This window comes from Engraulis encrasicolus, chromosome 13 (genome assembly GCF_034702125.1).
Source record: "Engraulis encrasicolus isolate BLACKSEA-1 chromosome 13, IST_EnEncr_1.0, whole genome shotgun sequence".
Taxonomy (NCBI): Eukaryota; Metazoa; Chordata; class Actinopteri; order Clupeiformes; family Engraulidae; genus Engraulis; species Engraulis encrasicolus.
Window position 1 is genome coordinate 21795197 of NC_085869.1, and position 19380 is coordinate 21814576.

General features: G+C 41.0%; 1 protein-coding gene across 1 annotated transcript in view; it reads right to left on the minus strand.

Moving 5' to 3' along the window:
• Nucleotides 1-13442: 13442 nt before the first annotated feature.
• The window catches only part of heg1 (heart development protein with EGF-like domains 1), a 19266-nt gene continuing 13328 nt past the window's right edge, over nucleotides 13443-19380 (minus strand). The window contains exons 8-13 of the mRNA XM_063213433.1: nucleotides 18087-18221; nucleotides 17740-17782; nucleotides 17593-17630; nucleotides 16616-16703; nucleotides 15720-15897; nucleotides 13443-14317 (exon numbers count right to left, since the gene is read on the minus strand). Coding sequence (XP_063069503.1) covers nucleotides 14174-14317; nucleotides 15720-15897; nucleotides 16616-16703; nucleotides 17593-17630; nucleotides 17740-17782; nucleotides 18087-18221 — 626 coding nt within the window. The 3' untranslated portion in view covers nucleotides 13443-14173. The remainder of the gene's footprint in view (nucleotides 14318-15719; nucleotides 15898-16615; nucleotides 16704-17592; nucleotides 17631-17739; nucleotides 17783-18086; nucleotides 18222-19380) is intronic.

Below are 19380 nucleotides of genomic sequence, written 5' to 3' on the forward strand. Positions count from 1 at the left end.
GCAGGTTAGGTAGCATTACTGCAGGTAGACGGAACACCGGTCATTGGCACACCAAATCCACCAGGTGGAAGTGTGAGTTCACACTGACAGCCTTTAAACGGCTAAGAGCCCACTGGAAGGAAGTTCAGGTGGTCGTAGCCTCTTCTGCGCAGAAATCGTGGGCCCAATGTTACAAACATTGACAGATAAAGATATTTAGAATGGCAATAGGCCTGCTATAAAATATAACAGTCTTCAAAACACCTCATCACTATCAGGCCCTAATATTGTTCTACACCCAGGGGTGAAAGTAGACGGGTGCGCACAGGTGCGCAGCACCGGTGATATTTACAGCAGGTGCGTAGTTCCGGTAAGAGAATGAGGTTAATGCTGCCCAAAAACCCTATTTGGAAAACAAAAGGTCATTTTACTTTTAAGTCCTCCAAAATAGTCATGCAGCGATGTAGATCTGTAATGCACATGTTTATTATGTTTGTTTACTGTTTGTTTGCGGGTCGCTAGCAGCACTGGTAAGACCCGAAAATTACTTTCACCCCTGCCTACACCACCCCTCATCACTATCAGGCCTTAACCCTATCGCGCCGGATGCATCATATATGTCTCATCAAATTCAAAGCCCTCTCCACGCTGACACACAAAAAAATCGATCTGAAAAACATCCTGCGTGTCATTTCCAAACGTCCTGCAGTACACGGAAACCGCCACAAGAGAGCAGCGGTCGACAACAAGTTGACCACAGCTCGGCGAAAAACAGGAAAATGGGGTAGAAGCGGTTTCCCTGACCGAGGCTGAGATTTCGTCAAATTGCATAAGGTTTGTGTACAAATTTCCGAAATATAACTCTACATCCTTTAATTTGAACACTTGCTTTGTGCAATTAAGCAAGGAAGAGTTTATATTTTTACACCGTGTTGGAGAGAGATCGTGCTAAAACTGATGAGACATATAAGCACCATCCGGCGGTGGCAGGAAGTCAGCCATCAATGCATTTGCTCCATAGGGAAACTTACAAAGCATACCACGACGATCGTTTAACAAAACACACAAGTTGTTTTACTTCAAGAGAAAGATATTGCCTTAAGAAACAGGTTTTACTTGCGATTTTGAAAATGCAATGCAAAATGTTGAAATTATGATCTCGTAAAAAATGCATTGAAGTGAATGGAGAAATGGTCCAATTGTAGTAATGGACCCATATATTCAAATTACACATCAAAAATGAATAATGATCTATATTACACTCATAAATAGGTTGTTGAGCATTCGATCAGCTATGTTTTTACATAGATTTAAAAAAAATACCCAACCAGGCTGTGGGAAATGTAAAATATGGTCCTGCTAAAACAAGGATAGGCTTTAAAAAATGGCAGGATCTCACTAAATATTTAAAGATAATCCTCAAATTAAATTGTCTGACAACTTTTTTAAATTAAAAAAAAGTTGTAAATGCATTAAAAGTCATTTTTCAATGGTCATGAAATTGGAATTTTCATTCATTAAAAGCCTGATGCATCATATATGATGCATTAAATATCTCAGTGACCTTAACAAAATTTTGAATTTTTTTTTTTACATTTCTTATAAGGGACCAATATTGAAGCAAATTCCAAAAAATTAGAATTTTCTCTCATTGCTTTCATGGTTCAGGTTTCATAGGGTTAAAATTGTCCCACAAGTACACCACCCCTGAGAAGTGACTCCCAAACCAATAATGGGGTGTTGCTCTCTGTTAATGCTTGAGGCAACTATTTGATCATATCACTGTGTATACAAAAATATCAACAGTATCATGCTTTAAAAAAGACAGACAACTTTATTTTCTTCTGCCTTTGGTGATAGTTATCTGCTATCTACAGCGCTTTCTACAATATATTTTTTTCTACTCCTCTTTCTTTTCTTTTTAGCACATTGTATTACTGTCGTGTATGATAATGTGCTACATATATTCTAATTGCTATTGCTATACCCAATTAAGTGTCACTGAATCTCCTTCCTCTCATTATCAGTAGAACAGAGTGTGAAGTGATACATACACGCACGCACGCACAAATGTAAATGTCTGCACATAGGCCTACAACATGCAGCAGTACATATTCGTATGATCAAATTGTCAATCCAGGTTTTCCATATCAATCTAATTGAAGTCACTGAATAGACAGAGTCCTGTTGAAAACGAACCATCATGACAGAAGTCTACGTATATCCACATACAGTAAGAACAAAACGAATGTAACGCAGATGGAATGAAGTTTCATCTTCCATAGAAAACCAGAGAAAGAGAGAAGAAATGGTTTATTGTGTAACATTTAGCTTTCATAGTTGTATTTGAAGGCAAGGTCTTGGATCTCCCAGAAATGGCTATATGCCACTTGTTTATAGCCTTGCGTATGCTGCAAATCAGGACCCTGTTTCTCGAAAGTGTAAAAGTATATAACTTTTCCCTCCACTTTATTCCTAACCAACGACGGCCAGGAGTGGGCATTAAGACACAGGAAAGGCAAATGGCATGATACAGATGAGGAGATGCAAGTGAATGAATGTATATGACAATTTAATTATCAACTGCAAGGTAACATTACATTTAACTCAAGGCTACTGTAGGTTACATAGGATACAGTGAAATCAAATACAGTTTACCCAAGATAGATAGACAGAGAGAGAGAAAGGGAGAGAAGGGAGAGGGAGAGAGGGAGAGGGAGGGAGGGAGAGAAAAAGACAGAGATTGGAGCCCCTTCAGAGATGGAATGAGACTCCCAGATGAATCTCTGAATTGATATTATATACTGCAACCCCCCACTCCAAAAGTGTCCTTTGTCTTGCTAGGGCCAGTGACACCCCAGGGGTTTGAGCCACCACATGGCATGGGGGGATGACCTCTTAGTCAACTTTACTGAGATAACAGCAAACAGTGACAGCAACAATATCAGTTCTGGGTCATCCAATAATCTCCATATTTACAAAAGGGAAACCAGTTAGCAACTTAGGTTTCGAGAAACGCTCCCCTGATCCCTTTCCACTCTTGCGTATCAATTGTGGAGTTGCGCAGAGGCCTTGTGCAGGCCCGACAGAGCATTCTCCTAGATTTGAATTGTCTGTTGAGAATTGTGTCCTTGCATGTATTGTCATGATAGCCATGTGGGATTTTTAGCCCATATGCTTCACAGAACAAATGCCATTGGATAGTTGGCTAAATTCTCTAAGTGTGGTCCAGGGACCACTGGTGGTCCGTGACAGAGCGCAGGTGGTCAGCGAGGGGATTACTTTTCCAAGACAAGATAGAAGTAGGCAACATTTATTACATTTGTAGGGGTAGTCGCGTAAGAATCGGAATTCTTACACGGACCGCACCACGTAATGTAATTGAGTTGCGTTAATGTATGGAAAACTGCATGGGGATTTACTCCTCATGCGGCTATACCAGGAATTGAAGGTAAAATCTCGTTTGGGAATTTAATTAATTATGAATTAATTAATATTAATAAACAAATTAATTAAAATGTAATTTAAGGACCGTCTCATAAAATCCTTGACCAAGGACCGTCTCATAAAATCCTTGGATTATCAATCACAATATTCAACAATAAATTGCTAAACACAGAATTAATAATAAGTTTTGTACTGGGGTTACTCAGCGGTTCACAGTGAACAGTAAGGCCTATTCTCTGTGATCAGCTGGGGTACACAAGCACAAAAGTTGATCTGAAGGCAAAGTTCTAATAATAGGTTGGTTGGGTGTACAAAGTAACAAGGACAACAAAATGCAATCAAATGATTTACTTTTATTAACTACTAGGTAATCTAATAAAATGCATTACATTCAAAGTCGGTTAAATGGAATAATAACAAAAAATAAGGCACAATAATATAAAACAAGAAAGAAAATAAAAGAGGGGAAAAGAAAGAAGAGGGGGACAGGCTTTCAGCCTGTGTGTGTGTGTGTGTGTGTGTGTGTGTGTGTAGCAGGGGTCTGGTTGCTAGGCTACCACGTGTGTGTGTGGTTGACTAAGCTAGCATTAGCTACAGAAAGCATGGACAATGGAAAGGCTACTGATAAGTAGCTGCTTAGCAAAGGCCTAATGTCGATTAGGCAGGGCCCAAAGGGTCTACAACAATGTCTAGGTTTCTGTAATAAATGCACACAATTCCTTGTGGAATGGAGAGAGAAATGGAAGGGGATGAGAGAGTAGTAGTCAGTGGGAGGAACTCGCACTGATTACTGTATGTGCGTGTCTGTTGCTGGGCAACAATGGCGTCCTCTCGGCTAGGTTAACGTTAGCATCAGAACCGTGAACAATAGGGATAGCTAGCAGCTATGTAGCAAGTAAACCGTGTGGTTTCAGACGCTTCAAGTCCCTTAGTGGACGCGCGAATGTATCAAAGGGGTTCTGGAATTAACGATAACAAGTCCGAGTAGAACAGGGAGAGAAAGAAAACGAAATAAAAGAAATAACAAGTAGGAGACGTTGCCGTCTACGCAGCCATTGGGAGTTGTAAAACTACAGGAAGTGGGGTTTCAGCGTGCTTGTGTAGGAGCTGCAAGCCCAACTTGGCTAATGGCTAACTTGCAGAGCGTTCCGAGCAGAGTTGGTTATTCAGAGAATAGTTTACTACAGATTATGCACTCAAAGTGTATAAAAGAGTACCGAAATGCTCGGAGGGTTCTGAGAATCAAGTATTTCGACAGGGAGAGAGTGAAAGAACGAGAGAGAGGGAGAGAGATAGAGAGAGAAGGGAAAGAGAGATGGAACTCTAGTAGCTATGCGTGTCTGTGTAAACAAATGGTTAGCGTTGCGTTGCTAACCTAGGGCTTTGTTATGGCCCGTTACAACAAAGGGGCGCAGCGCGTGTATTGCTGGACTAGTCAGCGAAACGGCCGCGCTATGACGGTCCTCGGAGAGCTCAGAATACTGATGGTTAAATCAATACTTGAACTATTCCGTGCGAACGCCACAAGCGGGGTCGCTAGGCTTAGTAGCCAGTAATACAGAATGGGTTAGCAGAGGGGAACCTAAGCTAAGAGGAAGGATAGACAGAGAAGCAGGAGAAATGCAAATAAACATGTGCACATGAAAAATAACTCAAGTCATAGTTCAAAAACACATCTATCTCAGTACATAAGCTATGCCCAGTGCCTACTGTGTGAGATGAAGAGGAGGGTCCAGTTTCCAAAGGCGCGGTACGTCCGTCTGGAAATGGGGATTGCAGTCCACGTTTCTCTCGTCCTCGAGAGTTTGGGGCTGCAAAAGTCTTTGTTGTTGCGGCTTCGAGATTCTTCGGTTGAATCCCAAATGCAAGAAGTTTGTTCCACGGAGGCGTGCGTGGATAGTTTCTCGCAGTGAACTCGCCTTTAGTTCACAGTGTCCGGATGAAAGTCTTAAGATATGACCAGGCAAGACCTTAGACTTGAAGTGAGGAATTCTTTGCAAAGTGTGTGTAAGATGAACTCAGCAGTCTATGTTTGTTATTCGGCCAAATATCAAACAATACTTTGTCCAAAATTGCGCAAGTTGCTCTATACGTCTCTTCCGTCCCGCGGTCAAAACTAGAGTGAGGAACAAAGGCCCTTGGGAGACCCTTAGGTGTTGACCAGGTGATTGTGGGTGGGGCTTTGGTCACAGTGCCTCCTAAAGGAGGAGGCCTGAGAACAACATGGCAGGGACCCTGGGCCAGCCATTTGGTGGTCAGAGGGGAAGTAACTCTTTTACTAATGATTATTGATGACCTTCGTCTCAATCATCATCAGTTTGAGTCACATGATTCTCATAACTTTGTCATGAGTTTCTCTGCGTAGAGAAGTGGCAGGAATTTTACCTACACATTATTACAGAGCTAAACATAGCTGAAGTCACATTTTCATCACAATAAGTTGTAATGTGAAGAAAAAGTAAGTGATGTGCATCAAAATGAGCAGTGTCAAATAAAATTACCACCCCTCAACTGTTAATTCAGTTAACAGATGGTCACTGAAGATTTTTGGGGGACAATGTGGTCCTCGGTTTGAAAAAGTTTGAGAAACACTGGGCTAAAACAATGCTATAGACAAATGGAATAAAGCAGAAACTACTATCATAGATATTTACAAAAACATGAAAGCGTATACAGTATACAAGATCATTTTGAAGCTGACAATGCTCTCACAGACAGGGGAAGATATGTAGTAAATATGACAAATTTCAGATGGTTTTCATTGAATGTGAGATGCTATGTCTCCTTCACTCTCCTTCAGCCGAAGCAGTTTGGCCACTTTGAGCCACAAGTCAACAGTCTTTGTCCTGAATAGAGGCTGTCCAACGCAGTAATTTATGGCCGTCCCTAAACTATACACAGACAGAGCAGTAACAAATATGCTATTATCAATATACAGTCCAATATTCGCAACCAAATGCAGCAGCAGGAAAATTTTAGCGACAAGTATGTTGAGGATGCCTTGCACGGTGCACATCCTGGTGACTCTGAGTTGGCTTCTCACGGTGGTGGTGAAGGGGCTTCTGGTTGACTCCATGTTCTTCATGTGGCGCCTCAGGTAACGCACGGTGGCAACGCTGGCTGACAACTTCAAAATGCTGCTCAGGAGAATATACAGCACTCGAGAAACGTAAAAGACTTTTGAACACACGTACAACGATGCCAAGGGTTCTGTTGTATTTGAGTTCACTAAAGTGCCATTGTACGAATAACTGTTAAAAGCAAAAGGAAGATAATAAACAATCAAGTCTGTGAGGAACAGCAGCTTGTCCAAAGTCAACACAATGTAGACAATCCACTTGATGTTCTTCTTCAACCAAATGGTAAACCAACTCTGAGGTGGTACGATCTGTGTGTAGTAGAAGACACCTAACCACACCGCTGTAGACAAGCAGCACTCCATGAGGAAAATCTGAAGAATCTCCCATATAAAGCGCCCATCCATGTGGAAAACAGAGGAAAGAATGGCAATCTGAAGAATAGCCATGAGTGACAAAAAAGACACCAGCAGGAATTTCACGGGTTGCTTGAGAGGTTTTGCTCCATCTTGCCAGAAAGTAAAGCAGAGGATAAAGAGACAGTAGGCAAATAGGTTGCTGATGGACATGGATCCGTTCAGCACTTTGTAGGAAAGTTCAGGAATCAGAGTTCCCATTGCCAATCCACTATGTTTCTGCCAAGTCTGATATGAACAACTGCTGGGTTGGAATCCCCTCAAGTAATCTGTGACATTTTCTCTCATTTCTGTGCAAGAATTTGTCATGAAAAGCAGGTGAAATAAGCTGCAGCCAGTTTTGCATTTGTCTTCACTTAGCAGCTTTGCATAACACACACACACACACACACACACACACACACACACACACACACACACACACACACACACACACACACACACACACACACACACACACACACACACACACACACACACACACACACACACACACTCTATTGTCACTACCTGTAACATATAAGCTGTGAAAACAAATTTAATTCAGCTAAAACCTCTAAACCTCATATTACTCCTCACAATAATTCATCACTGAAGGATGTCAACTGCATTTAAATATCTTGCGTACATTTGAAAAATTCAAAATTACTGATTTGTCATGTGAAATTTAAAAATGTATATATATTTTTTTTTTTTTTAAAGTGAAGTTGGTTTGTTTTGGGGAAATTAATGTAAGTGCCATCTAAAATTAGGCTTTCAAGCTTTCAGGAATCCTTACAGAGAAAAATGCTTACTTCATTGGCAGATTCAGACGCTTGAAATATAGTTTATTATTTTAATATCCTTAATATCCTTTTGATAAGTTTTTGTTTTTGTCCTTTTTTTAAACTTTATTGAAAAGGACAGTGTGAGAGGTAGACAGGAAGCGAATTGGGAGAGAGATGGGGAGGGGTCTGCAAAGGACCCGGGCCGGGCATCGAACCTGGGTCAGCCACATGGCAGGCAAGTGCCCTACCGGTTGGCCACGGCAGGGCCCATTTTGATGAATTTTAACAGGGCAGTTTTCGAAAAAACAAAAAAACATCTAGTTGTTCAGCCTGTCGGCTGTTATTTTTTGCTCATGCCCTCATAAGTTGGAGTACGATTCACACAGTCTCAGGTTAAATCTCAACCCTCAACCTAAACCTTAAAGGTACCTACAGTATGTAGGATGGTGGCCAGAGAAGGTATTAAATAAAATGGTTATACTTAATATGCATAACATATTCATAGCAGCTGTTTTACACTTTGGATGAAGGATTCATGACTGTTTCGTGAGACCTTCATACCACACCTGTCATAAACATGGAAGACAAAAGGACAGCAACTTATCAAAATAAAGGTTCAGCAATTGCAAAGCAGCATTACTATTTTTGTTCTGAGCCTGTCCTAATTGCAACCAATCTGGGTGTATGATTTACTCCAGTGCCAGGGACAGAATATGCTTAAGCAAATAATTTTTCATTCAAATGTTCTGTTCCTGGCACTGACGAAAATCCAGTAGGGGTTAGATGATTTAGTGGCATGTGGAATGCAGAAGTGGCATGCCAAAGGAAGTCTGTATTTTAATACCCACGCCGGCATTAGGGAGTGTGCCGTTGTGCGTACTTCCCATCATAGCCATATATGGTTAACCCAACCTTAGTAGGCCTAAAACCCAAAATGTTTTACAGTCCACTCACCATTGGCTTGTTGACTAAATCAGCGGTTTTCAAAGTGGGGGTCAGGGACCCCTGTGGGGCCGCGAAGGAGTGCTAGGAGTCCACGGCAAGTTGGAAGAGAAAGTATAGCAAAACAAAAAAGATGATTGAATGTTTAATGTACTGTAGGCCTACATCAATATAACCAAAAATAAGCAAAACAATTATATTCCAATGAATTAAGAATTACATTATGGTCTATCTAGTGCATCATTGAACATTACTCCTCTTTTCGTCATTTTACATATCTAATGGTGCACTGGCACACAAACATAGACTATGGTTGTGAAAGGTGTTGCACAGAAAAAAATAGTGTGGCTGGTATATGGAGGGCCTTGTGATGGTTAAGTTTGGGAACCTCTTGACTAAATCGCTATCAGACTGGAGTAACTAACATAGCAGGCATTTATGAAAACCTTATAAAAGGTAATTTTAGTTGTTCATTTTCAATCCATTCACAAAGTAAGACTTACTGGTCTGACCAAAGTAGATTGTGTTTTACAGCCAATGATGTATATGAGTGGTATTTCAAAATGACTGACATGGACTAGATCCATATTATATACAGTACACATGTATGAAAAGTGTAAATGGAAAAGTGTGAAAGTCTTACAAATACTTACAAATGTATGGTGGTGGTACACATATATTATACATGTAAAATGTACCATTTGAGAAATGGGCAGCATCATTTTGAAAATAAACTACTAGACAATACAAAGGCTCTTCCTTGTTAACCATAACTAATAGATTGATACTCTGGTAACACTTCCAAATAAGGGGCCATAATTAACAGTAAAGTAGCTACAACCTAATACTTAAGTAAGGGTTAATAATCATTACTTAATGGCACATTAGACACATATTAATTGTTATTAACGCATATGTTGAACATTAGTAAGCAGTTACTTAACTATTAGCTAACTATTACCTTGTGTTACAAGTTAATAGCATATTATTATTTATCTAATAGATAAGTAAGGGCACAGTTAATAGTTAAGTAGCTATCAGGTCATACTTAACTAAGGACCAAAATTAACACTTACATAATACAAAAGTAAGGCATAACTAATGGTTAATTAATACTTAAATATTGAGTTTTGGGACCCTTATATTAGAGTTGGCTGAGGATAACTAATGGTTAATTAATAGATAGATATTGTTGTTTGGGACCCTTATATTAGAGTTGGCTGCGGATAACTAATGGTTAATTAATCGATAGATATTGGTGTTTGGGACCCTTATAATAGAGTTGGCTGAGCATACCTAATAGTTAATTAACTAATCTACTGTGACATCTAGTTTTCAGTCGTTCAAATCACTGTAATAGTGGCAACAGGAGCCATTATATAGCAAGGATTAGACGTACACTTCTCAATGATGGTGGGGTGATGAGATGTAATTTTTTCATGTACCACTTATTAGTTTTAATGGTAAAAACCCTGCAATAAATGCAGAACATTATGAAGAGTAATAGTTTTGAAGCGAGACTAAACCATTCCTCTGTGATAATTAGGTTAAAGTTTGAGAATATTAGCTCCAAGAAGAGCAGTGCATGATGGGTACGCAATCTACAGACAACAATATTTCGGTATTATTTAATAATTAGATATGCCTTGCTTTTGTATTAAGTAAGTGTTAATTAAGGTCCTTAGTTAAGTATGACCTAATAGCTACTTAACTATTAACTGTACCTAATCTAATGATTAAATAATACCGAAATATTGTTGTCTGTAGATTGCGTACCCATCATGCACTGCACTTCTTAGAGCTAATATTCTCAAACATTAACTTAATTATCACAAAGGAATGGTTTAGTTTTGCTTCAAAACTATTACTCTTCATAATGTTCTGCATTTATTGTAGGGTTTTTACCATTAAAATTAGTGAATGGTACATGAAAAAATTACATCTCATCACCCCACCATCATTGAGAAGTGTACGTCCAATCCTTGCTATATAATCGCTCCTGTTGCAACTATTACAGTGATTTGAACGAGTGAAAACTAGATGTCACAGTAGATTAATTAATTAACTATTAGGTATGCTCAGCCAACTCTATTATAAGGGTCCCAAACACCAATATCTATCGATTAATTAACCATTAGTTATCCGCAGCCAACTCTAATATAAGGGTCCCAAACAACAATATCTATCTATTAATTAACCATTAGTTATCCTCAGCCAACTCTAATATAAGGGTCCCAAAACTCAATATTTAAGTATTAATTAACCATTAGTTATGCCTTACTTTTGTATTAAGTAAGTGTTAATTTTGGTCCTTAGTTAAGTATGACCTGATAGCTACTTCACAATTAACTGTGCCCTTACTTATCTATTAGTTAAATAATAATATGCTATTAACTTGTAACACAAGGTAATAGTTATCTAATAGTTAAGTAACTGCTTGCTAATCCATTAATAACAATTAATATGTGTCTAATGTGGCATTAAGTAATGATTATTAACCCTTACTTAAGTATTAGGTTATAACTACTTTACTGTTAATTATGGCCCCTTATTTGGAAGTGTTACCGATACTCTCACATGCACTGTAGATATTTATTTTTTATTTTTTTCACAAAAACGAGAACCCTTTTTAGATCCCCTGCTGACACAGTCTGGACACTTTGAGCCACAAGCCAATAGTCTTCGTCCTGAATAGAGCCTGTCCTACACATAAATGTATGGCCGTCCCTAAACTATACACAGACACAAAAGTATCAAAGGTGAAATCATCAATATAAGGTTGAATATTTGCAAATAAATGTGGCAGTAGGAACATTATAGACCAAAGTATGTTGAGGAGACCTTGCATGGTGCACATCCTGGTGACTCTGAGTTGGCTTCTCACGGTGGTGGTGAAGGGGCTTCTGGTTGACTCCATGTTCTTCATGTGGCGCTTCAGGTAACGCACGGTAGACAAACTGGTAGATATCATGACAAGGCTGCTCAGGAGAATATATGAGACTGGAGAAAAGTACAAGACGTCTGAAAACACGTACAACGTTGTCAAGGATTCTGTTGTATTTGAGTTCACTAAAGTGCCATTGTGCGAATGACTGTTAAAAGCAAAAAAGGAAGATAATAAACAATCAAGTCAGTGAGGAACAGCAGCTTGTCCAAGGTCAACACGATGTAGACAGTCCACTTGATGTTCCTTTTCAACCAAATGGTAAACCAACTCTGGGGTGATACGATCTGGGTGTAGTAAAAGACACCTAACCAGACTAACCAGTTGCTGCCCCCACGCTCTGGAACAGTCTACCTCCCAACATACGCCAGGCCCCCACACTGGCTACGTTCAAGAAGCACCTTAAATCACATCTATTCACAGAGGCATATGGACTTTAACTTCACTGGCCCTTCCCCTGCCCCTTCAACAACAGCACTTTGTAGGACAGTTCACTCATTCCATTCCCCATTGAGAATCCACTCCACTGTGTCTCAGCTCATTCAGGGTTATGATCAACTCTTGGGTTGGCATCCCCCTAAGAACCCCTTCAGAGACATTGTCACAAATCCTGGCCATTTCTGTGCCACATTTCTTGGTGATACAAGATGTAGCCTATTTTGCATTTCTGTCTTCATTTTGGGGCTATGCAAAAACAACACAAGTACATCCTAGTAAGTCCTCCTATCATATTTCAATATTGATACTCCCCTTCCGAGTGTAACCTATATTGTACATACAGCAGTGGTTCTCAAACTTTTCCCATCATTCCCCCTTCAGAGGATCTGAATGCTTCCGAGCCCCCCCAAGCGACAGCAGTACTCGCGCAGACTGATTTTAAGATCGCTGCTATGCACAGAATCAAATGAAAGGTGACTGGTGAGATAAAAAGAGGGACGCATGTTCATTTCCTATGCTATTCAAAGTTATGACAATTTATAATATGATGTTGGTATTGCTTATTGGAGAGAAAAAAAAATCAGATGTCACACGCCCCCCCTGCGATGCCTCCGTGCCCCCCCAGGGGGGCTTGCGCCCCACTTTGAGAAACACTGTACATACAGTAAGCTATTGAACACAATGGTGGAAACATTTTGTGTTTTATTCTTTAAATATACAAGTCTGACTAAAACGCCAGAGTATCCCCAGCACACAGACATCAGAATAAAGGATTTCTCAGACAAAATAGCAGGCTCATGATGAAAGAAACATTGCATATCTCTCTCTCACACACACACACACACACACACACACACACACACACACACACACACACACACACACACACACACACACACACACACACACACACACACACACACACACTTGATAAGGTGACAATACATACACGTACATTCTTAGATGGAAATATTGCAACTGTCAACGTATTAAGCTTTGAAGTACGACGACAAACAGTCCCGCAGCAGTCTCACATACTGTATGCAAATGTCAGGGCCCACCTGGTAGACGTTAGCTTTTCCAAACTTCATATGACATTTTCATGAGTAAGGGATTATGGTACTCATTTGTTTTCTTAATCTGCTCTTATGAAATCTGATCTGACATCCTCCAGGTCAACATATTCCACAGTCAAATACATGAATCAAAAATGGCTACAAATATTTTCCATCACTCAAGAGAACTGCTACGCATCCACAAATCAACACACACACACACGAACGTACACACACACACACACACGAGCGTACACACACACACAAACACATGCACACAAACACACATATACACACACACACACACACACACACACACACACACACACACACACACACACACACACACACACACACACACACACACACACACACACACACACACACACACACACACACACACACACACACCACTACATTAAATGATTTGTGTCCCTCAACAGTAATATAAATACCAGTTAGATTTATGGCTTCAGGAATATACTACAGTTTCTGGGGTCTTGATGCAAACCTGGGTTTGCTAATACTGAACAGCTGTTTGCACAATACTCCTGTGGCCAGTCCATGCCACATTATTTTCACAGTCTTTTGTCGAAGAAAACAAGGCACCAGTTCATACGGATTGACACCAACAAAACATGGAAGCGCCGACCACTCCTCATGTCCAACATCCTCTCCACAGGTAAATAATAATAATAATAATAATAATAATAATAATAATAATACAATTCCAGCCAGTTTTGTGTTTCACATTGCCTGACGTGCAGTGGTCAGAATTTTTTTTTTTTTTTTTTTTTTAAATATCAGCATCAACTTTGATAAGTCATCCTTGACAGAAAGACTTGCTTGTGTCCTTTTTTAAAAAAAACCTTGGCACCTCAAAGCACTCTGTTGCCGCTAACGTAACCCCTTAGGGTCTCAACAGCCAACACACCCCGACGTTGGTTGGGTGTGCGTTTCTCAGACAGTTCCAATGCTAGCTAACTACTATTAGCAACTTAGTCGGTTTCAATACAATTCCCCAATTGGCTACCGACGCAAGTTGCTAACTGGTTAGCAACGACGCTATTGAGAAACGGGTTCCGTGAGATGGCGCAGCCAGGACTGCTCAGAAGTAGTCCCGCCGGCGAGAGTCGTCGCAGATGAAGGAGGGGTTCCACTGCGCCGGGTAGATGCAGGAGTGGCGCGAGCCGGGCAGGCCGGAGAAGGGGTAGAGGCCGTTCCGCTCCAGGTCCGAGTTACGCAACGCCGGCTGCAGTACAAACCAAAAACAAATTCACAACGCTGCCATGAGTGGATGCTGCCCTTAACATCAACTTAAACATGATATGCATATGCAAAGCAAAGGGAGTCTTGTGTGCACGAGAGGCTTGTGTTCATGTGTTTACATGCGAGAGAAAGAAAAGCAGGACATTTTTGAAAAGGTGAAAGCAGCGCACTATTGTCAAATCAGTCAGAATAAGGTCACACTATAACACACACACACACACACACACACACACACACACACACACACACACACACACACACACACACACACACACACACACACACACACACACACACACACACACACAGTCATACTGTACATGTCTACTAAAGATTATATATGGCTCAGTAGAATTGGGACTCTACACATCATCCCTCAGCCCGCCGGTGCATCACCGTGGGACAAAACATCACTGAAAAGGAGAGGCTGGAGCACACTGCAGCTTAGTTTTTAGGTTCTTATGATATGCAAACACCCGAATAACGTTTCGGTGTTGCTACACCTTCAAAGTCCTACGAGACATTAGTCAGGTGTTTGCACATGATAAAAACCTAAAAGCTAAGCTGCAGTGTCCTCCAGCCTGTACATTTCAATGTATATACTATGCTGCCCTACAATATCAGAACGCAGTATCTTGAAAATGGTCGAAAATGGGTTTAGACCGGAAATTGGCTTTAAAATACCTTCTTTTTCTTGTGTTAAATTTTTTTGGTCCAACTTGGTCCCGTTTCAGAAAAAAACGATAAAAACTGATTATACTGCGCTTTTTGATATTAGGAGGTTACGTCGTACTAGCCAAGAACGCAGTATAATGCGCATTATACTGCACTTCTCCATTGACACCGTGGTTTTGGTGTAGACAGTAATACCACAACAGAACGCAGTATAATGATTTTTCAGCTAAAAAGCAATGAAAATGTTGGTTTTTTTGCTTTTTTCTTGTGTGCATAAATTTCCACCATAAAAAAGTATTATATGGAAGTGTCATCACCACTTTACCTCCAACACAGTTGCGTGGCCAGAAAGGAAATTTTATAGCCTTTTTTCTCAGTTTGCCATTTTGAATTATACTGCGTTCTGAAATTGTAGGGCAGTATGGCTCTGGTGCTCTTCGTACCCACAGGCGTTTCTAGAGTCAGTGGGGGCCCCAAGCAAAACCTCCAAAAAATGAACATTCGTAAAAAAATTGCTGCATTATAGTTTAAAGTTGAGCTGTTTTTCACCATATAGTGGCCCCAAGCAGCTGCCTGCCTCCCTAGCCTGGTGACAAGATACGCCTCTGTTCGTACAGAGTAATAGATGATAAAAACCTAAAAACTAAGCTGCAGTGTCCTCCAGCCTGTACATGTCAGTGTGTATACTATGGCTCTGGTGCTGTTCGTACCGAGTAATAGATGTCGGTCATCTGCAGGAGGTTCTTGGTGCTGCCGTTCTCCTGCATCTCTATGGTCTCGCGGCCCCACTCCATGGACACACGGTTGCTCTTGGGGAAGTCGGCGTACGGGGACATCTGCATGTCTCCACTCTTGAAAATGATTTTGTTGATGTCGTTTTTGTCCTTCCTGAAACATAAACAAAAAAATAATAATATAGAAGACACATTACGCCACAGCAGGCATGCATTGACGTGTGAGAAAAGGAATTTGTTCATGTTGTTTTTGTCCTTCTGACGAAGTAGATTAAAGCTCGCACATCCAAAAAATATCTGACCTGGGAACAGGGCAACAAAATGACAAGAAGGTTTTTTTTTTTTTTTTTACCCGAAACAAGTGGGGGCAAAAAAAATCATGTTGAAGTGGACTTTTTCACTCTTATCTTGTTTTTGCACATCTAAAAACAAAGATGAAAAATACAGATTATGCCATTGTCTTGCGTTTGGAGTGCAGTAGGCTGGTGAAGACTTAATGATAATGACTGCCTGTGTGTTTGCTGGCAGGACTGCTGACAACTTTGGCTTGGCCTGGCACAATTCACCACAAAGGACCCCCCCTCTATATGCATACAATGTAATGGGGGCCCACTTTTGGGCCACCTCTCTCCCTGGGCCCAAGACAACTGACCCCTTTGTGCTCCCTGTCAGCTTCCTTGATTACTGACGAACTAGAATAGCTGAGTGCAGGGCCGCTGACAGCTTTGGTTGAGCCCGGGACAAAGAAATATGAAAGGGCCCCACACCAAATACACTATAATGATGATCCAATTCTGGGCCCCCTCCTTCCCACTTCCCAACTGACCCTTTTGTGTCTGCCCCCAGTGTGATGATTGAGGACTGGCACTTACTTGCAGCATGTGACGATGAGAGCGATGGTCAAAATCAGGAGGAGACCTCCAACAGCGGGAGCCACCACAATGGCAATCAGCTTGTAGACTAAACACAGAAAGACACACACACATTCACACACACACACACACACACACACACACACACACACACACACACACACACACACACACACACACACACACACACACACACACACACACACACACACACACACACAGACATATACACACATGAACGAAAGAGACAAGAAGGCAATGAGAATGTCTGATTAGATTCATACAATCGACTTTGTATTGAAAAGTTGAATGTTTATAAAGGATTGATATTTATAAAATCATTGCACAAAATATTCTTTCATTGTGGTAATTTCATTGGTTGGGATTCTTTGGTTTAACGCCAGCTGTTTTAACCCATTTTAGTCTAAGCCCTTTTTGGGAAAAGGTGCCCTCTGCCTACTGAAACCTAATTATCTTAGGCTACGAAGCACATAAAAACATGAAATACGTTGCATTTAAAAGCTAGGACCCTCATCTTGCATTAGAATGTGTTCAGTCAGCCCTAACATACCCACTTTTTGAATAAAAAGCCTCAAATCTCAAGAACCTGAATGCAGCGTATATGTCGCTCCAGGACACAATGGGTTAACCCATTGATGCCTGATGTTGCGTTGCGCAACATTGGCCCTGACGCCTGGAGCTGCATTACGCAACATTCTGGCTCATGACATTTGAGACAACTTTATTAAAAATCTCTGTTTGTTTGAGATGAATGAACACATTCTAATGAAAGATGAGGGTCTTAGCGTTTAAATGCAATTCAGTGCATATTTTTATGTGCTTCAGAAGCTGAGATATATAGGTTTTTATAGGCTGAGAGCAGCTTTCCTAAAAAAGGCTCCGGCATTCAGCACCCTTTTTTGCAGGTGCCTTAAGTGTCAATGGGTTAAACAAAAGTAAAGAACATTAGTACTTACAATTGGTGCAGTTGAATCCTCCAAATCCAAATGTACAACTACAATAAACATAAAAAGCTGTTTAGTTGTCAATACTCATAGCAGACACACATTTAAAAAAGACTCAAAGTAATACAAGACAAGATGATACATGAAAGACATACTCACTTCACACAAACGCCATTCTTCAGCTGATAGCCATCACCACAAGCTGAATGGAAATATGAAACAGCATAAATGACAATCGGCAGGACCAAATAAATAGGCCCCACAGGGTTCCCAATCACTCACAGCAAGCATGAGTGAATGAATTTAAGTATCATCAAAACAAATGAATCGAATTTTCAAAATGAAACAAAAATCTAATCAAGGTTTCAGTTACGAAACATGTGTAATACATATTATGTAACTTTTTGTGTATTTATATATTTTTATTTATAAATTAATGTATTGATATTTTTACACGTTTTCTCATTATATATGAATGTAATTGGGAAAGAGCAGGCAGCCCTTACCAAGGCACGTCTTGTCCTGCTCGCTGTGTTTGTAGAAGCCTTCTCGGCACTCGCAGTGGGGGGCGCCATTGTCATCTCTGCAGACGGCACGGGTGGGATCGCACTGGTGGTTCTGCTTTCTGCACAAGCTCTCCGCTGCAAGGCACAGAAAGACAGGAAAGAAAGAAGGTAACTACCTGAAAATGTTGGCCACAATACATTGCGAAACCTATTGAGCATTTTTTTAGAAGCGATCAGTGCATTCAAAATTAACTCATAACTCATTCTGCACAGTGAAAAAGCTGGGTTTTTTTTTTTTTTTTTAAATAAGAACATTATCTAGAAGCATACCCCTTGCTACAATACACTGGAGTCCAGTGTAAAAAATACCTCTAATATAATGTGTCTGGTCCATTAAAACACAACGGTAAGCTATCACACTACTATGTCAATTGTATTCTTTTTTTTAGTGAAGGAGAGAAAGGAAGTGAGCTGGGAGAGAGAGGTGGGGAAGGATCGGCAAAGGACCCGGACCGGGAATCGAACCCTGGTCGGCTGAGCGGTAAACGTGTGCCCTACCATATCAGCCACGCCACGGTAGGGCCATCAATGGTATTCTTAAAAAAGTTCTTTCTGTAGTTTGTACTGTTTGAGCTTTGTCCAAGCAACAAGCCACGATAAACAACCAAATAATCCCTCTGATGAAAGCCTAACAGCACAACCTACACAAGAAAGTTCATGGAACCCTCAGAAGAGTCTAATCTGCAGTGATAAGGTCAGAGTCTGATAGTTCTCTATGGCCACAGTACAGAGAAGAGGAGAGCAGGAAAATGTGGGAGGAAGGGAGTGGAAGAGATGTGTGGAGGGGAACGCAGGAGAGGTGTGGAGATGAGTGGAGGAGGAGAGGCGTGGAGGTGTGCAGGGGCAGTACCGTGATAAGAGGGCCTGTACTTGTGCACTTGGCAGTGGGCAGGAAGATGTGGGAGGAGTGCAGTGGAGAGGAGGAAGTGTGCTGTGGAGTGAAGGAGAGGTGTGGAGGTGTAGACTGAGAGGTGTGGAAGTGCAAGGGGGCAGCCCCAAATGGCGCCCGGAAGAGAGCAGTGCGGCGGGACGGTACCATGTTCAGGGTACCTCAGTCATGGAGAAGGATGGGGGAGACCCCACCAAGCTGGCGGGTCAGGAGTTGAACCGGCAACTTTTGGGCTACAAGTCTGACGCCCTAACCGCTTACCCATGACTGCCCTACTGTTCTGGTGCACTCTGCAGCGGGCAGGAAGACGTGGGAGGAGTGGAGTGGAGGAGAGAAGGAAATGTG